Source organism: Pelmatolapia mariae, linkage group LG10_11 (genome assembly GCF_036321145.2).
Source record: "Pelmatolapia mariae isolate MD_Pm_ZW linkage group LG10_11, Pm_UMD_F_2, whole genome shotgun sequence".
Classification (NCBI taxonomy): domain Eukaryota; kingdom Metazoa; phylum Chordata; class Actinopteri; order Cichliformes; family Cichlidae; genus Pelmatolapia; species Pelmatolapia mariae.
The window spans coordinates 51,983,502-52,003,796 of NC_086236.1; the positions used below are offsets into that span (position 1 = coordinate 51,983,502).

Consider the following 20,295-nt stretch of genomic DNA (forward strand, 5'->3'; position numbering starts at 1 on the left):
ATAACATTTCAGCTAAATTATGAATTGGTGATACTGGACATTGACGTTGTTGCCTTGGTGACAGGCACTTTGGATTTTCAATTTCATACAAAGGAAATATAATTAAAAGCAGTTTTCTACTTTTCCAGAGCGGTAAAGAAGTAGCGAAACAGAGAAAACCAGAGCACATGGAAGGTGTGAACAGGAAACACCGAATCTAATAACAGCAGTGCAATCTACAAGTACCCAAGAAGAAGTTTGACTGAGAGAAGAGAAGATGTAGCTTCTAGCGCTATAAAAATACGTGAAGCCAGTGGGCAAGTATCTTAACCCTGCATTATTATTCATTGCCACCAGGGGGGCAAAACCTGTGGTTTGGTCCCATGGAAATCTATGGAAAACCAACTCTCTGTCCTGATCTCTATTAACACTTTCCTGATTAGTTTATGGGTTATGGGCTCCTAAATTTGGGTTATCTACATATTAGAAAGGAGAATTGTCCAGGGTATGACATGTCAGTCACAAGTCATTAGCCAATGAGAGTGCAGCTTCACAGTCACTGTGCTTGTCACATCTGGTTTCAAAATACCAAGATGGTGACTGTGAAAATGCTCATGTGAAGGCTTCAAAACTGGATGTTACAAACCAGCGGGCAACGCCATGATCGCTATATTCGTCTTTGTTTAAGTTTAAATTATGTCCCTGTGAATGCCAGGACTCAAATTTTCCCAGAAGAACACGGTTTCTAGAAGACTAGTGTTATTCTAGTCATCTGTCATTAGTTTCAATGTTGTGGCTGATCAGTGTATCTTTTGTGTGGGAGGTCATGCTCTTACTGTCTATATGAACAAACCAAAGCGGAAGTGAATACCAAATAAATGAGAGGCCTGGATTACAACACACACACACACACACACACACACACACACACACACACACACACACACACACACACACACACACACACACACACACACAGGAAGACTAATTCAATCCTCTGCTGATGCCATTAGCCATCAATAGAGTTTCCTGCAATATTCATCTAAAGAAAAAAACAAATAGAAACTTTCAGTCTGTTTTGGAGCAGTCTCACTATGTGGTAAAAGTAGCAGCTTGACTTTGTTACAGTACGTGTCATGAACGTACTCTCCGTAAGATATAAATAAATAAGGAAATGAGGATTTAAATCTGGCTAGGAAATCTGAACACTCGACATTTTGTCCTTCCAATCCCAGCTCCACTGACAGTGTGACTGTCGGCTTTACATCTGACAGACAGCAGTGTGAACTTAGAGATGAAAGCTGTGCCTTGTGAGCTCCTAGCCGGAGGGCTTGCTCTGTCAGGCTCCGCGGCCCCTCCATCTCGGCCCCGTCGTCCCTCGGGCCCCAACTGCAGACGTAGATGTCGATGAAGTGGATGTTGAAGGTCAGAGCTGTGGCCTCCATGGCATCCGTCACAGAGCCATCCAACAGGCGGATACCTGGTCACATCGAAAAGGTCACAGAGATCAGAGTTTGGAGGAAGGCTTGTGCAAAATGAAAAAAAAAAGGAAATAGAAAACAAAACAAACTATAGCTATATCTCTTCCCCTCACTATCGCTATATTTACATTCCTCTGCATTTACTGATTGATACTTTCTGACCACCATTATAAACTGAATAATATGATTAACATATGTCTTAAAAGAACGTCTTGATGCATTCTCAATCATCCAGGAAAGTAAATCTCCAAAAGCTGATTCTGTTCATCTGAACGTAGCGTTTTGTTTCCCACAAAACCCTACGTCCAGATGAACAGAATTAACTTTTGGTGTCTTAAAAGAAGTTACTTCATCAGTTTAACTGTGAAATAAGAGTTAGTGAAGCTCAGTACTTGCAGAGCAACTGTGTCTGCAGCAGCCATGCACTGTTATAATGTAATGTCAGTGGACAGAGAAGCTACAGTGAGAGTGAGATCTTTCTTCCATTTGCCCCGAGGGACCCTGGGTGGTGTCACTCCAAGTTAGCATGCTATCAAAGCTGAGAAAAGCAGCCAAAAACATCCCAGTATATACAACCTACAGGGTGAAACTATGGATTACTTCACTTTACCCAACATTCAGTAAATCTGCTACTGGAAAGTGGACTGAGGTTCAGGCTGCAGCAGCTTTCACGAAGAAGCAAAACCACATGGCAAGGCAATGGAGAGCGAGTGGACAGGAGCCTAAAGCAGGAAGACTTGTTCTCCGAGATGCCTCTAACACCAACAGAGTGTCAGGACTGCACAGCTTATCAACTGTTTTAAGATTTCTGATCGCAAAACTGGAGTACATTTATGTGGGGGTAGGTCTCATTTAGGACTGGAATCACTGATATATTTTTTAACTACCATTTAAATAGTGTATCGTAACATTTTAAGCTGATAAAGATAAAGACTCACATTAATATTTATGTACATCTTGAATCTAAATCCAGTATTGACCATCTTTTTAGTTCCTGCATGTCTCACTTTTAGCAAGTAAATGCTCACCAGCTAATCTCTATTTGTGCGAAAAAAACATAATTAATCTTTTTTTTTTTTTTTTTTACTGAGAATGGCAGCTTTCAAAAATAAGTATAAATTTTATTCAACAATTTGATAATGGGTTAAGAAGATGGATGGATGGATGGGGATTTGAAAATAAATGTCATGTTTGAAATAATACTTCAAATAATCTCTCTCCTGTTATGTTGGTCATCACAGCTACTGTCTACCTGTGATGTAATTAAATTTGGAGAACTCAAATCCCTAATATGGCCAGTTGAAGTGACAGGGTCAGACATTGTGAAAGAAAGCGATAGAGAAAAATATTAATTGCATTAAATGTGTGATTTCTTTCAGTGTCAAAAACCTCTTTTTGATTTGCAGTAGAAACTATACAGTAATTAATCCAAACCACAAGTCAGATGTGCATTTAGGTTTCTGCTGCTTGTTGAATAAATTCTAAACAGTGGATGTGTCCTTTGTAATTGTAGCTTGACAACATCACTCCAATTAGAGACTGTGGATGGAACAAAAGACTGCTGTCATTAGATGGCAGCGAGTAGAGACAGTGGAGTAAAGGAAGGTTTACAGAAAAAAAAGTCTCCTTCTTATTTATTAGACCTGGCTAGAATTAAAGAGTTGTTTTTTACATTAAAAAAATGGAGTCTGTTTCTGTGCTGAGATGTTAAAATGATCAAGAGCTGGGATATCTGACGAAGCAACTTTTCAGAATTAGGTCGTTGGAGAGGCACAGCAATAACCACATGTATTTAACTTAGCATCTATTATTGCATGTACAGTCAGTTTACATGAAAAATACATGTTTTCAGATGGAATAATGAACATTTTTTAAGGTTTTGAAAAGTTTGTGTGGTGACTGTGATGAAAAACAAGAACACAAATCGTCAATACAAACACAACAAACAGAGGCAAAGAACTTCACTTAGTCAGCTGTGTGACAGCTCAAGTCAAAACATGCATCTTTCATGCAGGTCTTGCCCCTTCGTCTCCTGTGTGCCATACAGACTGTTTATGAGTCAGAATAAAATGGAACCAACAAGGCAAAATTGAATCTAACTGTGGGAAGAAATTCGTGCTCTCGATCCGTCAAACTGTTTTTCTTTCGCTCTCTTTTTTGCATGAGACGCTCATCTGCCTGTGACAAACGAGGACGGGTCAGAGATTAAAGATCACAGAGCAGAGTTCAAATGCCAGAGTTCAACTGAAGGATTCCTCTTCTCATTTTCTCTATTTCGTGCTGATGCCATCGCTGCATTAAACTCAGTTTGAGTCATTTAGGATCTGAGAGCTGCAGGAAGTGTTCTTATTCAAACACATTATGTACTCCTCATTAACTTGTGGGTTACAGCACTCTTGGTAAAACCTGTAAAAATCTTTGATTTCACAATGGGAAAATGGCGAACTTATGTATTCAGTTCATTCATCCTTTTCCGATGTTACTACCAACACTAAAAAAGCCATTACACTAAAAAATGAGCTGTTAAATAGGGGCAGCATGCCTGAATAGCAGCCAGTCAATATGTAGTGACCTGTATTTGCATAAACCTAAAGCCATGTTCACTGTAAATATATACACAGGCGTTGAAAATTTATACCGACAAGGAAAACTTCAGTGTGAAAATTTGGCACGATTTCCTGTGATTTTCTGCCACATTTTACAGTGTTTCTGCTTATAGCTCGACATTTTAATTTTCACCTAAACCAAACATAAAATCAACCGTTTTACTCAGCATCATTTCCAGAGACATCTGGAAATGATGCTGAGTAAAACGACAGAAAAATGCATTTTTCTTTTCTCTCAAAAATAATTCAGCATGTGGATGTGGGAGTGGTATTTTGGTTTTTGGAATATTTGTTACTTTCGAATTTCTGCCGGTAAAGGTGAGTTTGAATTATTTATCATTTTATAATAAAGTAAGTGAGACCTTGTAAAGTTAGAGCAGATGTATTATGCATGCAGGGTTTTTCCTCCAAAGAGGTTTTAACCACAGGCAAAGAAAAATCACAGTATTGTGCTAAAATTATTTCGGTTTCCTTTCCTCTTTTTTTGTAAAAACTAGGGTTTCATAATTGGTCAGAAATGAATAGATTTCTGCTAGATAAGGTGCTGGCCCTACTGTCAATCCCCAAAGGTATACTGAGCACCACTAAAAAACCCTTTCTTCTGTCTTTACCAATAGAGCTGCACAGCTGTCCTAAAGTCACAAAGCATGCATTTTTCATCAAGTAAATGAATAATATTATTATTAATAATAATAATAATAATATAGCACCAATGTAGTATAACAAGTGTTTTAAAACTGCTTCTTATGCCATGTCCTCATTTTGGCCAGTGCAGCACACCCACAATGCATTGCCTCCTACGGTCTTTTTAAGGCTGTATTGTTTTCCTCACCTCCAATCCTGGCATTGAAGGCGATGCCCACACCACAGTAGGAGTTGTTGGCCTCCATGGCAACTTCCCCTGCACAATGGGTACCGTGACTGAGACAGAGGGGGAATAAGATGTTAGCCACATACAGAGACTAAATAAGCTGAGATGAGCGTTTTCTTTTTTGGGGGGTGTTTTAACCTGAGCACACGCAGTAATTATGGCATCTCCTCAATATGATTGGCTCACATTGTCAGAAAAGAACACTAAGATACAGGAAGTCTCACCTCCAATAATCAAAGCATGAAAAACACAGGTAATATGTTGTAGGTTGACACCAGACACGTGCAACGATTTAGTTTTGAAATCTTTAATTAGCAAAAAAAGAAATTGACCTTGATATCATGTCTTGAGCTACAGTTAATCAGTTAAGCTTTTTCATGAAATTACAGCAGCAGGCTTCCAATGTAACATGATAGATCTCTGATTTCAGACAGGCAAACTCAAGATTCTCACATTTTAACCAACGTCCACTGATTCTTTCTCTGTGCGAGGACAGCTGTCGCTTGTTGCAGCCAGTTAAGCTAGTTTTAGGTCCAAGAATTGGCTGGGTTGCTTAGCTTGAATGTTTGCGTCTCACGTTAGGGCCACTATACACGATGTTTAATCAGTTTCCTGGTTTTGGAAGGGAGAAATATAGGGATCGGATATCTAGAGGAAAGAGTAAAAGGACAGGAATCATTACCTATTCTCCTCATTTCTGACAGGCATGGGATCGTGAGACAGACCGTGTGATGCACGCAGGTCAAAACTGGCACGGGCCTCCTGGAAAAGCGAGACAGAAAACAAATGCGGAGTAGTGTACGACAGCATAACCCTCAACACAAAACATCAGGATGACATGACAGGAAATGAAGCAATCCCATAAAAAACTCTCGATAGTGGCACTTGAATTAGACTGTCAACATTTTTCTTCTGACTGACGGCAATCACTGTCACTGAGGAGATGCTGCTGCGTGTCGGTGTGGTTTATGTGTGTGTGTCATAAAAGTGAACATGTTTGAATGACTTGTTTGCCAGTGTATATAGGCATAACGGGAGGAGGATGTCTTGGCAGCAGACTGTACAAGAGCAATTATGTATCTCCCTCTCTCTCTCTGCAGCCAGGCTTATCCATGCCAGACAATCTGCTGAGACAAAGTACAAGTTGGCCTGCACGCTTCAAACTGCCTATAGGATTATAAATGACAAGGCAGGAGCAAACAACGCTGCCACTTCACATATGCTTTATGGCCAGCCAGTGTAACACCAGCCTCGCAGCTTTATAACTATATGAAACTTTTATTGTCTCATCTTTTAACAAACAGAGAAGCAACGCTAGCTAAGAGAAAAGCCTCTAAGATAATGCTCAAATTCATTTAAGGCACATTGATTTTGAGTTTACTCACAAAGTTTTTCTTTAGGTCCTTGTTTGTGTGATCTAAACCTGGAAAAGAAAACAGAAAAAATATGATGGATTTAGTTTTGCATGTAATGTTTCTGGTTAAAAGTGTATTTCTTATATTGGATCAGCACAGACCTCAATTTCTCAGTCAGTCAATATCATGGTACTTACAGTCATGTCAAAAAGAACGTGCGCCCTCTGTCAATACTAAGGATTTACATATGTAAACAAGATGTTCATCTGTGGTGATGTACATCTTCTCGTTTATTTTCATTTATTTCATTTATTTATTTAACAAAAGGCTTTGCAGGCATTTGTTTTTCTACAAAGGTCTCTTAAGGTCCTGCCACAACATTTCAATCAGGTTGAGCTCTGGACTCTGACTGGGCCATTGCAACACCTTGTTTCTCCCCCCCCCAACCATTCTGTTGTAGATGTGCTGCTGTGAGTGGGATCGTTGTTTTCAGTTCTGCTCCTTGGCATCGTGTGAAAACACACGAATGTTTCAGACCAGCAAACTGCCAAAACATCTGCTTTTACAGAGATGATCACATAGTTAATCAGTGCATTTGATTAGGCAGCACCTGGATGTAACCAAATAATTGTTAACTCACACACTGTTAAATTATGACATGGTGTAACATGTCAACGTTATTCATCTGAGGTTCTATTGAAAAAAATTATAGAACTTACCAATAACCAGATTATTTTCAAATCAATTTTTTTGCTGTGTCCTAAATAAAAGAGGTTGCACTTTCTTATTACAATGACTGTATCCTGTGATTCTTAACACTTCTTATTTTCTGTACTTCAGTGAAGGTCTGAGAAGGCAAAGGTGATGTTTCTCCTTGTCTATACAAGCTCTATGTTCAGAACACAAACTCATGTGATGACTCATTTCTAAGAAGCAGACTGACATCAACTGAGTCATCTCCAAAGTTAACATAGTTCCTGTCTCTGAGCTCACTTATACAGAGTGGTGGGCACAGACTGTATGCCGGAGCTGCATAGACAGAACACATTTTACTCTGACCCTCTGAGGTTAACAAGTGAAAGTCCACTTAATGGTGTTTATATGAAAATATCAAATTCCAAAATGTAGAGGAAAATTCAATGAATACAAGGCAGAGAGCAGATGTGCGTCAGGAACTGAGACAATTAATGATCAAGCCCAATATGCTTAAAGAGATCGCTTCCTCATTTTTAATGCCTGGTGCATTGGATAAGTGCACTTTTCATTTTATTACATTCTGTAAAGCAGTGCTGTTTCAAGTCATTGCAACTTGCTGTGTGGTAGACAGGTTATTAAAATTTTGAATTTTGAGTGCTCCACTAATTGGTGCAATTAATTTGCCAGAGTGTAGTGGTGAAGTCCATTTTTTAAAATCAACTTTTGTCAAGACCCGTGTTTTGTACGACGAAGCTTCGCACATGATTGATGAATGAGTGAACGAGTGACTGGGCGCAGAACAATCCAATCCACCAAATCCGTTTGTACTGCCGTTCTTTTGATTTCTTATTCTTTCCTCTTACACTACACCTTTCTTTGCATCTTTTCATCATCGTCTCTCAACATCAGTTGCTTTTCGCTGGCTTGCCCCCTCCCATCGCCCCTCCTCTTCTCCCACCCCATCCACCGCCACCACCTCCATCTCTGCAGCATCAGGGCTCCTGTGGTCTCAGCGAGAGACAAACGAATGAGGGCCCCAGGAGGGCCGCGCCTGCTCTGCCACACATCACTCACTCTGTCTCTCAATCACACACACACACACACACACACACACACACACACACACACACACACACACACACACACACACACACACACACACACACACACACACACACAGGACCTGCCAGCCTTTGTCCCATGCAGGCAGTGCCTCCGGGTTGTCATGGTAACCTGCAGTCGGTCTCACTGTGGAGGCCTGATTGTGTTGAGCTCAGGCGGGATGGAGCCTTGGGAGGGTGAAGCCTCATTGGAGCCTGCCATACTGTGCCATGCTGAGCCATGCCGTGCCAGGTCAACCTGCTACATCCCATACATAAGCACTGATTCTTTATTCTCCCCTGTGCGCTACTTTTCAATTGCCACAAATGAGTTTCACCTCAAACCAAGACCTTGCTAAAAGCCAAGAGACAGAGACAATAGGAATCAAATACTGGGCTAGAGCCATTTATTTGACTAGAACTGCCAATCCAGAAATACTGCATACTGCATTTCACTTTCAGACTAATGACATGCAAAAGCAAAACTTGGAGCCAGTTTCATTTCAGGTTTTACCCAGAAAAACCTTCATTATGTGTTTGTTTGTTTGTTTGTTGGCTAAAAAATACACTCCAGGTACAGTGCACTAAGTCTTCTGTGAGAACCAAAGTGAAGAAAAAAAGGAAAACTAAGAAATGTCATTTATTAAAATTCTTTCCTGAGTTAGGATTGTTTTGTCAAACTATTTCTAACCACAGTTTGTGAATTGTTGAACAAGGTGACACGGAACAATCACAAAACAGAAAAATATATATAAATAAAACATATGTGATTATTTTTTTTCAACCTCATGAGAACAAGAGAAAGATCTCCCTGGCAGACTTTCCTCTTGCCTGAGCCAATTTGGCTTTCCACACTGAAAACAAGGCCAAGAGATGATGCTGAGGAGGTTATTGCTGATTTAAAGTTTAATGTGTGTTCAGTAATACTATGGTCCAATAAAATATCATCAGATAGAATTAAAGAGCTATGAGTTTGTTTTTCTCAGTAAACCCACATCATGCTATTTTTTTGTCTCAATTCCCTAAATTTCATCACCAGTGAAATCAGGAGAATCTAACTTAGCTTCTGCTCAAACTGATCAACTTTAAAGCTCAGAATCTAGGAGCTTTAATGCTTTAAGATGCTACTGATAATTTAAAAAGCACCAAAATATGCTGAAAGAACTCAGAAACCACTGATCTATATAACCATGACTATGGTCAGAGAAGAGAGCAGCAGTTCTCCAGGTGAAAATGGAAAATAGCCAGACTGCTTTGAACTGATAGGAAACAAGAACTCAAATAACCACTCGTTATATTTATGCAGCAGAACATCTCTGAACACCACGTGTTGGTCCGCTCAGCTCAGAATAGGAAATTGAAGCTGTAGAATGACTTTTCTGCAGGAGGCAACAGAGCTTGTTTTATTAAGAGTTCATATTTGTTTCATCTCAATAATAAGAGAGACTCCTTGGTGTGCATTCATGCATGTTCCTGAGATTCTGCCTGCGTGTCAGGAACTTGCAAAAAAACAATCGCATCGAGTCACGTCAGCATTTAAAGGCTGACACCATCACTTCAGCAAGTTTGTGATGGAGATATCTTTGGGAATTAATGTCAAGCTGTTCAGGGGGGAACAAAGTAACAAGTGAGGAAAGGACGAAGGGAGGAGGGGGTGAGGGGGAAAATGACTGGAACTATAAAATCTCCACCTAAACCCTACTTAGAGTATGTGTGACTATCATAATTACAGGTGCATGACTCCCTCATTAATAGGATGTGGTATGATATTTTGGCATATAACAGGCATGTATATAAGATGATAGTTTGAAGAGCCTTACAAATAAAATAGTATTAAAAATATAGACTGGAGGGCACCAGTTTAGCTCACAAGTTGAGAAGGTCGGGTGGTGGTAGCTTCTTGCTAGCATCAAGTTAGAATAATTGACAAGTATTTAACAAGTTTTATAAATTGTAATAATAACTAATGGCTAATATCAGTGCAATAAGATGCAGAATGGCCTGTTCCTGCCTAACTTCTCAGCTAAGGCTTTTGTGCTTGTGAACACATCAGCACAGCAGTCACATCAGTTATTTGTCATGCTAACTAGGTAGCCAGAGAGAGTTTGTAAGTAAATGTGACCTTCAATTAAACACATTTGTCTTATCTTTTAAAAAAAAGCTACAATAGCATGAAATAACTGGCTAACTACTGTTATCTTGGAAACCTGTATCTGGGCTAAATTGACTTTACTATTTCACTAGCTGGGCCCACGTCCTCATTTTAGGTTTGACAGTGTTTTAGTAGGTAAAAATGAAAGCTTTGACATGAATTGAGCTGAGGTTTGGGGAAGGCCTCGAAGTGGACTGGCGATCGCTCCCGGGCCTGGCAGATCCCCATGCACTAAATAGAAATGAAGAAGTTAAAGAGTTGAGAACAAGGAGGGAGGGAGGGTGGGGCACGTAAACGGGAATGAACAGCTTGCAGAACTGGGGGAACCTATATACATGACAACCGGAAGGAGCGTGTTTGGAGGCATGGTCCCGCTCCTGAAATTCGGATGAATAATCTCCAATTATGATTGCCTCACACACCACTGTACCAAATCATCAAACATAATTTCAATAGAGACATTCTGTGTGAAAAGCAAACTCGAGTTTGTAAAGTAAAAAGCACCAAATACCAAATGGATCTCAAAGAGGCTCAGGTCCACATTTTACTAATAATTCCAGAACTTAAATTGTATTCATTTTGAGTGATTCAGAGGTCAACTTACTCTTATTATTTTCCTTTGTAACCCAGTTGCAGTTCAACAGTTCAACAGTGCTTCTGTGTTATTTTGGATAGTGTTGATCATTGGATATTTTCCTTGGAGTTATTTTGGATGGTTGAACACGTCACGGTTCATTTTTTCTAGTTTTCTCTATTTGTACATAAGCTCCATCACGGGTGCTCTGAGGACTCCCGGAGCATTAGAAATTTCTTTGTAAGCCTTCACAGGATGATGTTTTTCAAGCACATTCATCCTGATGTCTTCTGAAATTTCTTTTGGCTCACTGTGCTACTGCTGAGACATTTTAGCCAACTTCATCCCTCTGTCCTATTTTAGTAATGATTTTACAGAGCAGGACTGGTAATCAGATCTTGCTGTCTCCAGCCCACTTGCTAGGGACAATGGAATTTATAAAGTTTCACAAAGGCCCAGGTGAAATTAAATACCAATTTTACCTTAGTACATACAATTATAGTGTTAACAACTTGTAATTTGTGTTCAGTCAGTTTGTCTTTATGCTGGATTTTATACAGTTTAGTACGAGATAATAGAGCTAAGCACGTGTGAATGTACATGGAGGTATCTGATTGTGCAGGGGACAGAGGTGTATTAGGCGAGAGATTGAGACACGTACACCATAAGTTGGTGTGTCAGGGGGGTCAATTTAAGCGTCAAAACACACGCCCTCAAGTATTTTCAAGGATGATCCAAGTGGAAAAATGCATTCAGCCAGGTGTATTCACTCAGGTAGCACCATACTGCCATAAATACAGCCATAAACACACTCCAACACAGTCCAAGGTCTTCTGAGTGCGAAAGTAAAAAGCCACGTCCCACAGTTAGATGGAACACTGTAGGTGGTGGAGCCAATGCAAAACCTTCCATGAATACAAATGCTTTGAACCTGACTGACCCAGTCGAGATTGTGACTGTGCGTGCGTGTATGTGTGTGTGCTTTTTTTTTTCAGCTCTGCACATGTGTCAGCATTCAGCAGCAGCAGCAGCTGCACTCCATCTCCTTGCTCCTGCAGAATTCACATCGGTCCTCAGGGTCAAACACACACACAAATCAGACATCGAGATGTGTCGGAGGCCATTTTGAGCCGACAGTGAGTCGTGCCTGAGCCGCCGCAGAGAAAATGAGCCGACATGACTTCAGAGGAGGCCCCAGCTACACCTGACCCCCCCTCCATCCCCTTCACACTTTGTCTGTTTCTCGCTTCTTAGCTCTTCTCTGTCGGAGTTGTTACACCCCCCCAAAACAAAAAAAACCCAACAGAAGTCAGTGGGCTGCCACAAAGACATGAAGATGGAGAAGGGGAGAGGTTAAAGCACACGAGGGAGGAGATAAGCCATAAAATTTTGATATCAATATTTCTGTAAGGAAGCTTCACATGGCTGATGATTTGCATATGTGACTGTGAAAGAAAAAAGGAAAGGTGTGTACAGTACGTGCATGTGTGCATGTGTGTGAGAGAGAGAACTGCTTAGAGACAGGGGTGTGTATCCACCACCCACAAAGGGTGAGACTTCCTGGCCCTCCACCTCCGTCTCATTAATCAGCTCGGTATTTAAGAAGGGCTGGAGTGGACACTTGCCTGTAATTAGCTGGCTTTGTCAAGAATGCGTGTGTGTGTGTGTGTGTGTGTGTGTGTGTGTGTGTGTGTGTGTGTGTATGAGAGAGAGAGAGAAAGAGGTTTAAAAAAGTTTTAAAAATGTGGCAACGAGAGAGATCTTGGGGAGAAGGCAGAGTTTGATGAGTGAGAAAGATGGAGAGTCAGATAGAAGGAAGAGGAGAGAGGGAGCGTGGGTGATGGAAAACCTGGAGCAGGCTAGTGCAGGGAGAGAAGAAGGAGAGTGGGGAAGTAGGAGAGAAGATTGTCGGGAGGAGTGGGAGAGGTGACAAAAAAAGGATGGAAAAAAAAGAAGGTCGATGAGTGAAGACTGACAGCAACCAGAGTTGAGGGAAAGATGCAGAGAGAGGGACAGAGCAAAGGAGATGTGGGGATGGAGAGGTGGGTTGACTTCTAAAGTGGGATATTAGCATTCAAGCAGTACCGATTTACCCCCTCCACACATGCCCACCTCCACCTCAACCCAACGCCATGTCTGCTCAGCGGCCGGCTCTCCCCTCATGGTGGAATCAGACACAGAGGTTTAAGTTCAATTCTGAAACGCTTCCTTCAATGGAGATCTCCACTTTAGAGAAATATCCTTGTTTTTCTGTGGTGTGTGGGCTCCAGCTTTTCTCTCAGCTCTTACATTACTTCTGAAATTCATAAGCAATTTTTTTTTTTTTTACCAGCAAGTTAAACATTTTCTGTCAATCAGTGGGTACTGCAGGACTTGAAATTTCTTGTTATTCAAAACGAGTGCAAATCCAAACGGTGCCACACGCCTACATGCAGAGATAGCAATCCAGGAGAGGGTAGACATACAGTGGAGCCGCAACATAAAAATGCGAAGCTAGAAAAGGAAGACGTTTAATTCTGTAGGCAACGAGTCGACGTAAGTTATGTTGAAACAAACAGATATTTCAAGCGCCATCACCACTGTTTACTTGCTGTATCGTGACTGCCGGAGACTTCTGTGCCAAAGTCTGCGTGGCCCGTTAACAAGTATCTTAGTGGTTTCTGTTTTCTCTATCCCAGCGTGCATCTAATCTAATTTTACAAGAAGCTTACATTTTGAGGCATGAAATCCCCCTTGTGACTCTGCATTAAAGCACATCTTCATTTGAAATTGCCCTCACAGATAAAATACATTTTTTTTGTTGCTGCGGTTTGTTTGTTATCAGTGCTGTTTCAATCCCCTGCATGGCAAAATTTCATGTTTTGAACACAGCAGGAAAATCAACTACAAAGTCTCGAAAAGAGAAGCAAATTATTTTATTTTCATATGCTAGCAATGATGTCCTGCCTCTGAAACCCTTCCTGTGCTCCATCTATTCTTTAACAGCACGGCTCACTGCAAGACCCAAAACAAACATGCAGGCATCAGTGAGGACAGATATTGCGGATACAGCACTGGGGCAGATATGGGTTGCAAAGCGGCTTGCATATGTACAGCTACTCTGGGCAAGCTAAAACAGCTTGTGTGGAAGAGAATCAGCTCAGTTATCAGTTTATGTTAAAACACACACACATAAAAACATAATTTCTAGTATTTTTATTAAATGCCAGAGTCCTCTAGTTACTCAAACAGGAGCACAAAATGCAAACGTAATTTAACCTTCAGATTAATACAATTTGGTTTTATGTGTGTAGGACAGATCAACTATAGTTTGAAGTAGGCAGGAAATGTACACCCAGTGCAAAAGTGTGACACGCTGATGATGGAGCACATAGATAAGGTATATCGGGCAATATGTAGTCAAAAAAATAAATAAAATAAAATAAAAAAATGAAAGAATAACAGCATCCTTACAGTTTAAGATTTGTTGATCTGTGGTGAGCGCACATGCCTTGTGATTATAATGTTATGTTAATACACAGACCTGTTTGCTGTCTTTTTCTGACAAGTATAATCATCCCACCTGCTTCACATTCATTCATTCATTTTGATGTGATGCTGAAAAGAAGAAATAAAGACACTGGCAGCAATACAGACTGTCAATGCCAGAATGTAATGACATGGCAGCAGTTAAATCTATATTTGATTTGATATTTGGATTGTCTAATAAGTTGCCTATTCCTCATAAAGTGGAGATCCCTCGGGGTAAAAATGGGCTTTTTTCCCTCATACTTAACATATCTACAGGTAATCGCATTACTCCATGAGCAATACCCAACACACATCACAGTCACAGAGAGAGAATTCCCCATAGCTTCCTGCTGCAGCGTCTGCATATACGACTTCCTTTAAACTGCTTCCCAGCTCCTCCTCTGGTCTCCTCCACCGCTTTGATCTCATTTGACTAATTACATTCACAGAGAACGGTGTTGACAAATTCATTTTGAAATCCATTAGTCCCGTGGCGTTGTTTAAACAATGTGCACGTTAATGTCCATTGCTTTAATACCCCCCGATTCACATTCTAATAGCTGTCTGATAAATCAGGTTATCTGCGACACCTTCTACACACCGTGAAGAGCGGAAATTAGAGAATTATTAACTATCCACGGTGTTCTTTCGTGTCCGGGTGTGTTAGGAAGAAGAGGAGAGGAGATGACAGAGCAGAGGAGGGAGAGAAAGAAGAGGGGGGGAGAAAAAAAAAGAAGCAACACTGGAGAGAGAGATGAGTTAAAGGAGACCAGAGGGAAAATCACAGCGATAATAAGGAACATGAGGAGCAGCATTACAGCAGTGGTAAATCTAGATGAAACTAAGACAAACACTAAAGAGGAAGGACGGAGGGCACAGTGTCAAACATACATCAGTTAAACAAGTAGCAGATCAATTAAATAACGAAGATTCTTTTGGTCACTTTATTATAATTACATCATCACTTGACTGCAAAGTCAAAGCAAGTAAAAAAATACACAAGTGAGGTTCCACCAGTCTGCCTCAAGCAAATTAATTGATTTATGGACTTGAAGGCATTGGTAGGAAAAGATAGAAAGACGTTCACTACCAACTGATGTTGCCAACCTTCCATCTTTCATTCTAAAGCATAAACAGAGAAGTTTAATGAAAAAAACCCACACATGTGGCAGCTGTAAAAGACACGACGTCATGTTGCTCACCTCTTTGACTGTGATCAAACATCAAGTATTATTGGTAAACCGTTTGGCTCTGACAGAGGCACTACCCTGGCATAACCAAGTCATTTACTCTTTATCGTAAAGTGAGCCTCTGAGCAGTAGAGGCAGAAATAAAAGGCTTTTAAACAGGTCTGGTCTTTTTTTATGCTTGTTTTCTTCACAGCAGTGGATTAGTGCAGTGCAGATTATCTGGACAAACTGAAGAAGACTCAAATTAAGAACAATAATTAAAGTAGAGAACAAAAACAATTCTGCAGTAGGCTGTACCCCCCGAAGTATGGTGCAAATACCAACGGCACTTTACCCGCTTCAACAGCTGTCTTACCTGCTGCTTCTAGGGCTGTTTGATAGTGTGTAGAGCAAACCTGCTGACTCTGTAAATTCACACAAACTAAAAATTACTGGCAACTGCAGTATGACCCCTCAGTCTCCTAATAGATACATCTATAATATCAATTTCAAAATCCTACGTCACCTTGTTCTCAGGTTAATGCATTCACAATATTTTCAGAAATCTTCTGACCTTGAGGTCAAGGTCACTGAAATTCAAATTTGTCCAAGATTTTAAGTAGATACACCTATGGTATAAATATGAAGCCTCTAAATCGACTAGTTCCACAGTAATTGCGTTCACAAACTGTCCACGCTGCCCACCCGTGTGCCTGTGATGAGAATTTCCCATCGGCAGTTACTGCTGAGAGGTAAAAATCGCCAAATACATCCAAACTTTGAGGATTTTTTATAAGACAGGGCAGGTAAATTGCAAAAAAAACAAAAAAACAAAAAACAAGCAAACACAAAGACCAAAGAAAACTGCATATTTAACCACATTCATTTGCACTTAATTCCACCACAAACTAGACAAAAACTAATGGGACCTGCACTTAGCCTGACTACGAAGCAGGCAACATTCACAAATCCAAAAAACCTACAATATATAGTTGTCACAATAAACACAGCAGCCTTTCCCCGGCACATTTTAGTTCATAAATTGGTTTATTGTGCATTGCACTAAATTACTAAGCAACTGAAACAGCCTCATGTATGTTAACACAACAGGGGGAAACTAGTATTTGTTGAAACACACCTCATTACAGTCACAGCTTGCTTTGCTGTATGGTGATTTCTCCAAAATATATGTTGAACGTAATTATTTATAGCCTGGAATAATAAGAAGCCTTGTTTGCACGTATTGGTCTGTATCACTGTTACACAGAATAACATCATAGAAAGTGACGTTACCAGTGTGGCCGTGGAGATGTCTGATTGCTCCAAAACCTCGATACAATTTCAACAATTACAACTGCTTGTTGAATATTTCAGTGTTCCACAAAGCCTCACTTGCCCATACCTAACTGCAACTGCTACCTATATAATCAGTAGCTCCTCCCACTACAAGAAATAGCAGTTAAATACCAATTAAGTGTCACACTATCTTATAGCAGTGTTTAAAAGGACTGATTTGCCAGTTCCTGGCATCCAAACAGGCCATTTGCAGTCTGGACAATATGAGAAACAAAAAAATCAAGTGCAAATATTAAAAGTAACATTTTTAATCAGGCTTACGTTAGGATTTCATATGTGACTTGGATGCAATAAAAACACAGCAAGATTGCAAGCAGTGTTTTCTGTTTAGAGGTCATGTACTTCTCTGTGACTGGAGCAATATTTCACAACTCAACTCTTTTCAGCCACCAGAAAAATGAAATTCCTTAAGCAAAAATCATTTGAGCAGCTGATCTGTGATGTTTAATACTTCTTAGAGTCCCAAAAACTCCACAGCAGTTTATATTATCACAAGGCATGATTTCACAACTCTGAAGGACGATGTTTAATTTTGTTCTGGGAAAGCCTGACTCAGACTAAACCTTACATGTTTATTTACTTATTTATATTTTTTTGTGCATTATTTTTGCTGGAACCTTGTGCACCAGCACAGGTGTCATGAAATAAATAAATAGATTTTATAATTGTAAAAAAGTGTTTTAAACTAGTGCAATGCACGCACAAATCTACTTCCAGGTTCCATTTTGGTTTCTGGGTCAGCAAAATACCTGGATTTTATTTTAGCTGTGATGCTAACGAAGCTTACATAGAGGCCTTTATGTCCCTGGTGGGGTTTTTTAGTAGCAAAAGATCAATATAAAAAAAAAAGCAGCAACTGCTAGCAGGTTTCTCATCCGAAGCTGCCTCACATCATTTTCTTTCACCCAGCTAATTATTGTTACCTCAAAAACTTTGGTTTTCTAGTTAATGTGATCTCTCCAAGCCACTGGCTGTTCTTATTGAAGCTCAGTAAGCTTGTAGTATACAGCTTGAATTAAATTGTTTTCTGATAATTACATATAAAAGTCAGTTTATTCCTGCTGCTAATGTTAGATTAGCTTGATTAATGTTTAACAAAAATCCTGACAAACAATGATTATTTCTGGCTTCTCATCCAACAGCAGCAGTTGTTTATAATATTCTAAACTGGATTTATACTGGTTCAGTTTCATAAAATACTATCTCAGCCGAAGTCCACAAGCCACAAGTACCACAACTGACATGCTGTTGCCTCTCCGCTCTCCCTCCTCCTCTCCTGATCAACCTCCTGATCTAAACTATCTGAAAATTTCTACTCCACCTCCGCTCTCGCCCCAATCTCCAGCCAAATCCTGACTGTGACCCCTGCTTCTCCTCCTCTTCCTGCTGTCCCAGTTTCCTCCTCCTCTGCCTCTAAACTGCATGTGGAACATGAGGAGAAAGTCTGTCGGTGTCACTATCCCTGCCTGTGGTGCCTGGTGGAGTGTGTGGATTAGACACATAGGCCTGATTAGCTGCTTGTTTACCTACCACCACCACCATCGCTATCACGACCACAGGGCTTCAAGGGCAACGCCGGTGGATCATCTACCCACACACACACACACACACACACATACACCGACCCACACAAAAAACAGCTCATAGACACACTACGCTGAGCCCTTCTGGTGAGTGTCTGTGATGTGTGCGCCATCATGCCCCCGTTGAGTCGCCCACCATGGCACAGGGCTCTTAATTAAGAGGAGTGTGTGTGTATGTGTGTGTTCTTGGGGGGCGGAGCAGCTGGCAGGAGGCACTGGGGCCAGAGAACATCTGCAGGAGGCCGCAAAGCAACGCGCCTGCACGCGCACACATCTAAAAAAATTTAAAAAATAAAATAAATTACACACAAACATGAGGCTATACACACGCTCAGTGGTTGATGACAACACGCATAACTACACACACTGTTGCCACTTGACAACTCACACCCCTGAGAACAGAAACGCGGAGCTACACACTTGCAGGCACGCACGCAGACCCATTCCACACTGCCAGCGCCACTGCCACCGTACCAGTGGGACTGTCACCATAGCAACCCAGGACTGGTCATGTCACCCTGGTTTAGTGAGATGGGTGACAGTGAGAGAGAGTGAGAGATAGGCAGGCGATAAAAAGAGCAAAAGAGAAAGACGGAGAGCGAGGGGGCATTTAATACCCTCCACAATACTCGGTCTGAGTCTTGTTTTCGAAACAAAAGGCGAAAGAGAAAGAAAAGAAGAAAGACGGCGTGAAAGAATCCAAAGGCGTCTCATCTGAAAGTGAGGAGGTCAGCAGCTTAAAGGACTTCACACAAACCATACGACCCTCAGAAGTCAGCCTCCTTTTTATCTGTAAGTCGAGAGAAGCAGTGCGGTTGTGCAACAAACACATACAGTACACGCTTATACACACAGGTGATGTCATCACGATGATAGAAACCGGGAAGGTAGAGAAGGGGAATGGGATTTTGTCCTTGCTATGGGGCAAAGGCTACAGCTGAGGGTAGAGGATTAAAGGATCATATCAGCCTTAGTGAGTTTCCTTTATCTCCCGCTGTTATCTGTGTCAGGCCTTATAAGGAATTTTGTTTTACTGTTGACCTCCATGACTAGGTGTCATATTTATAGCCCGTGTGTTTTAGGACCATTTACATCGTAACCTACTAAAACTTACAGAGATGGAAAAGGTAGTGTATCAATAACACAAACGCAACAAAGTGGAAGAGGTGTGTGATGTAAGTGTCCACCAAAGAGATGCAAAGCACCAGAAGAGGAAAACACTGGAGGAATGACAGTATAAAGTTCCTCAAAAACAAGAATAAAAGACTAACTGAAATCATTTTCCATTATCTGAGGCACTCTTTTACATTAAACTTCTACGCTATTCTTCTATGATAGGTAAATGACACCAGAGAGCAGAATTAATGCTATCAAATACATATCTTACCGTGTTTAAATCCTAATCTTTGCATAGCAGAACAAAATGTGTGTTGATTACCATTTTGCTTTCTTTTTTGTAAAATTCTGGCTGGTAGCATCATTTCAGTTAAGCTCAGTTCAATTAAACACAGATCAATTCAATTCAATTTAATTCAATTCAGTTTTATTTCTGTAGTGCCAACCCTGGAGGTGCCTTATATTGCAAGACCCTACAATAATAGAGAGAAAACCCCAGGAATAAGATGACTTTGGTGGGGAAATTATCTGGGGGAAGGGAGACTGGACAAAAACACACTGCGGAAGAGAGCCAGAGCTTAATAATAAGCAATGATTAAATGCAGAGTGGTGTGTAAACACATAGTGACTGAACAGAAAAATACACTGTGCATCATGCAAAGCATGCAGCAGCTAACGGATCAGGGTCCCCTGATCCACGCCTGATTATAAACTTTATCTAAAAGAAAAGTTTTAAGCTTTATCTTA

At 40.7% G+C, this 20,295-nt stretch overlaps 1 protein-coding gene across 1 annotated transcript in view; it reads right to left on the reverse strand.

The window, feature by feature from the left end:
• Positions 1 to 20,295, reverse strand: part of LOC134635430 (furin-like protease kpc-1) — a 201,651-nt gene that overhangs the window by 76,726 nt on the left and 104,630 nt on the right. The window contains exons 6-9 of the mRNA XM_063484815.1: positions 6,323 to 6,360; positions 5,620 to 5,699; positions 4,899 to 4,987; positions 1,287 to 1,459 (exon numbers count right to left, since the gene is read on the reverse strand). Coding sequence (XP_063340885.1) covers positions 1,287 to 1,459; positions 4,899 to 4,987; positions 5,620 to 5,699; positions 6,323 to 6,360 — 380 coding nt within the window. The remainder of the gene's footprint in view (positions 1 to 1,286; positions 1,460 to 4,898; positions 4,988 to 5,619; positions 5,700 to 6,322; positions 6,361 to 20,295) is intronic.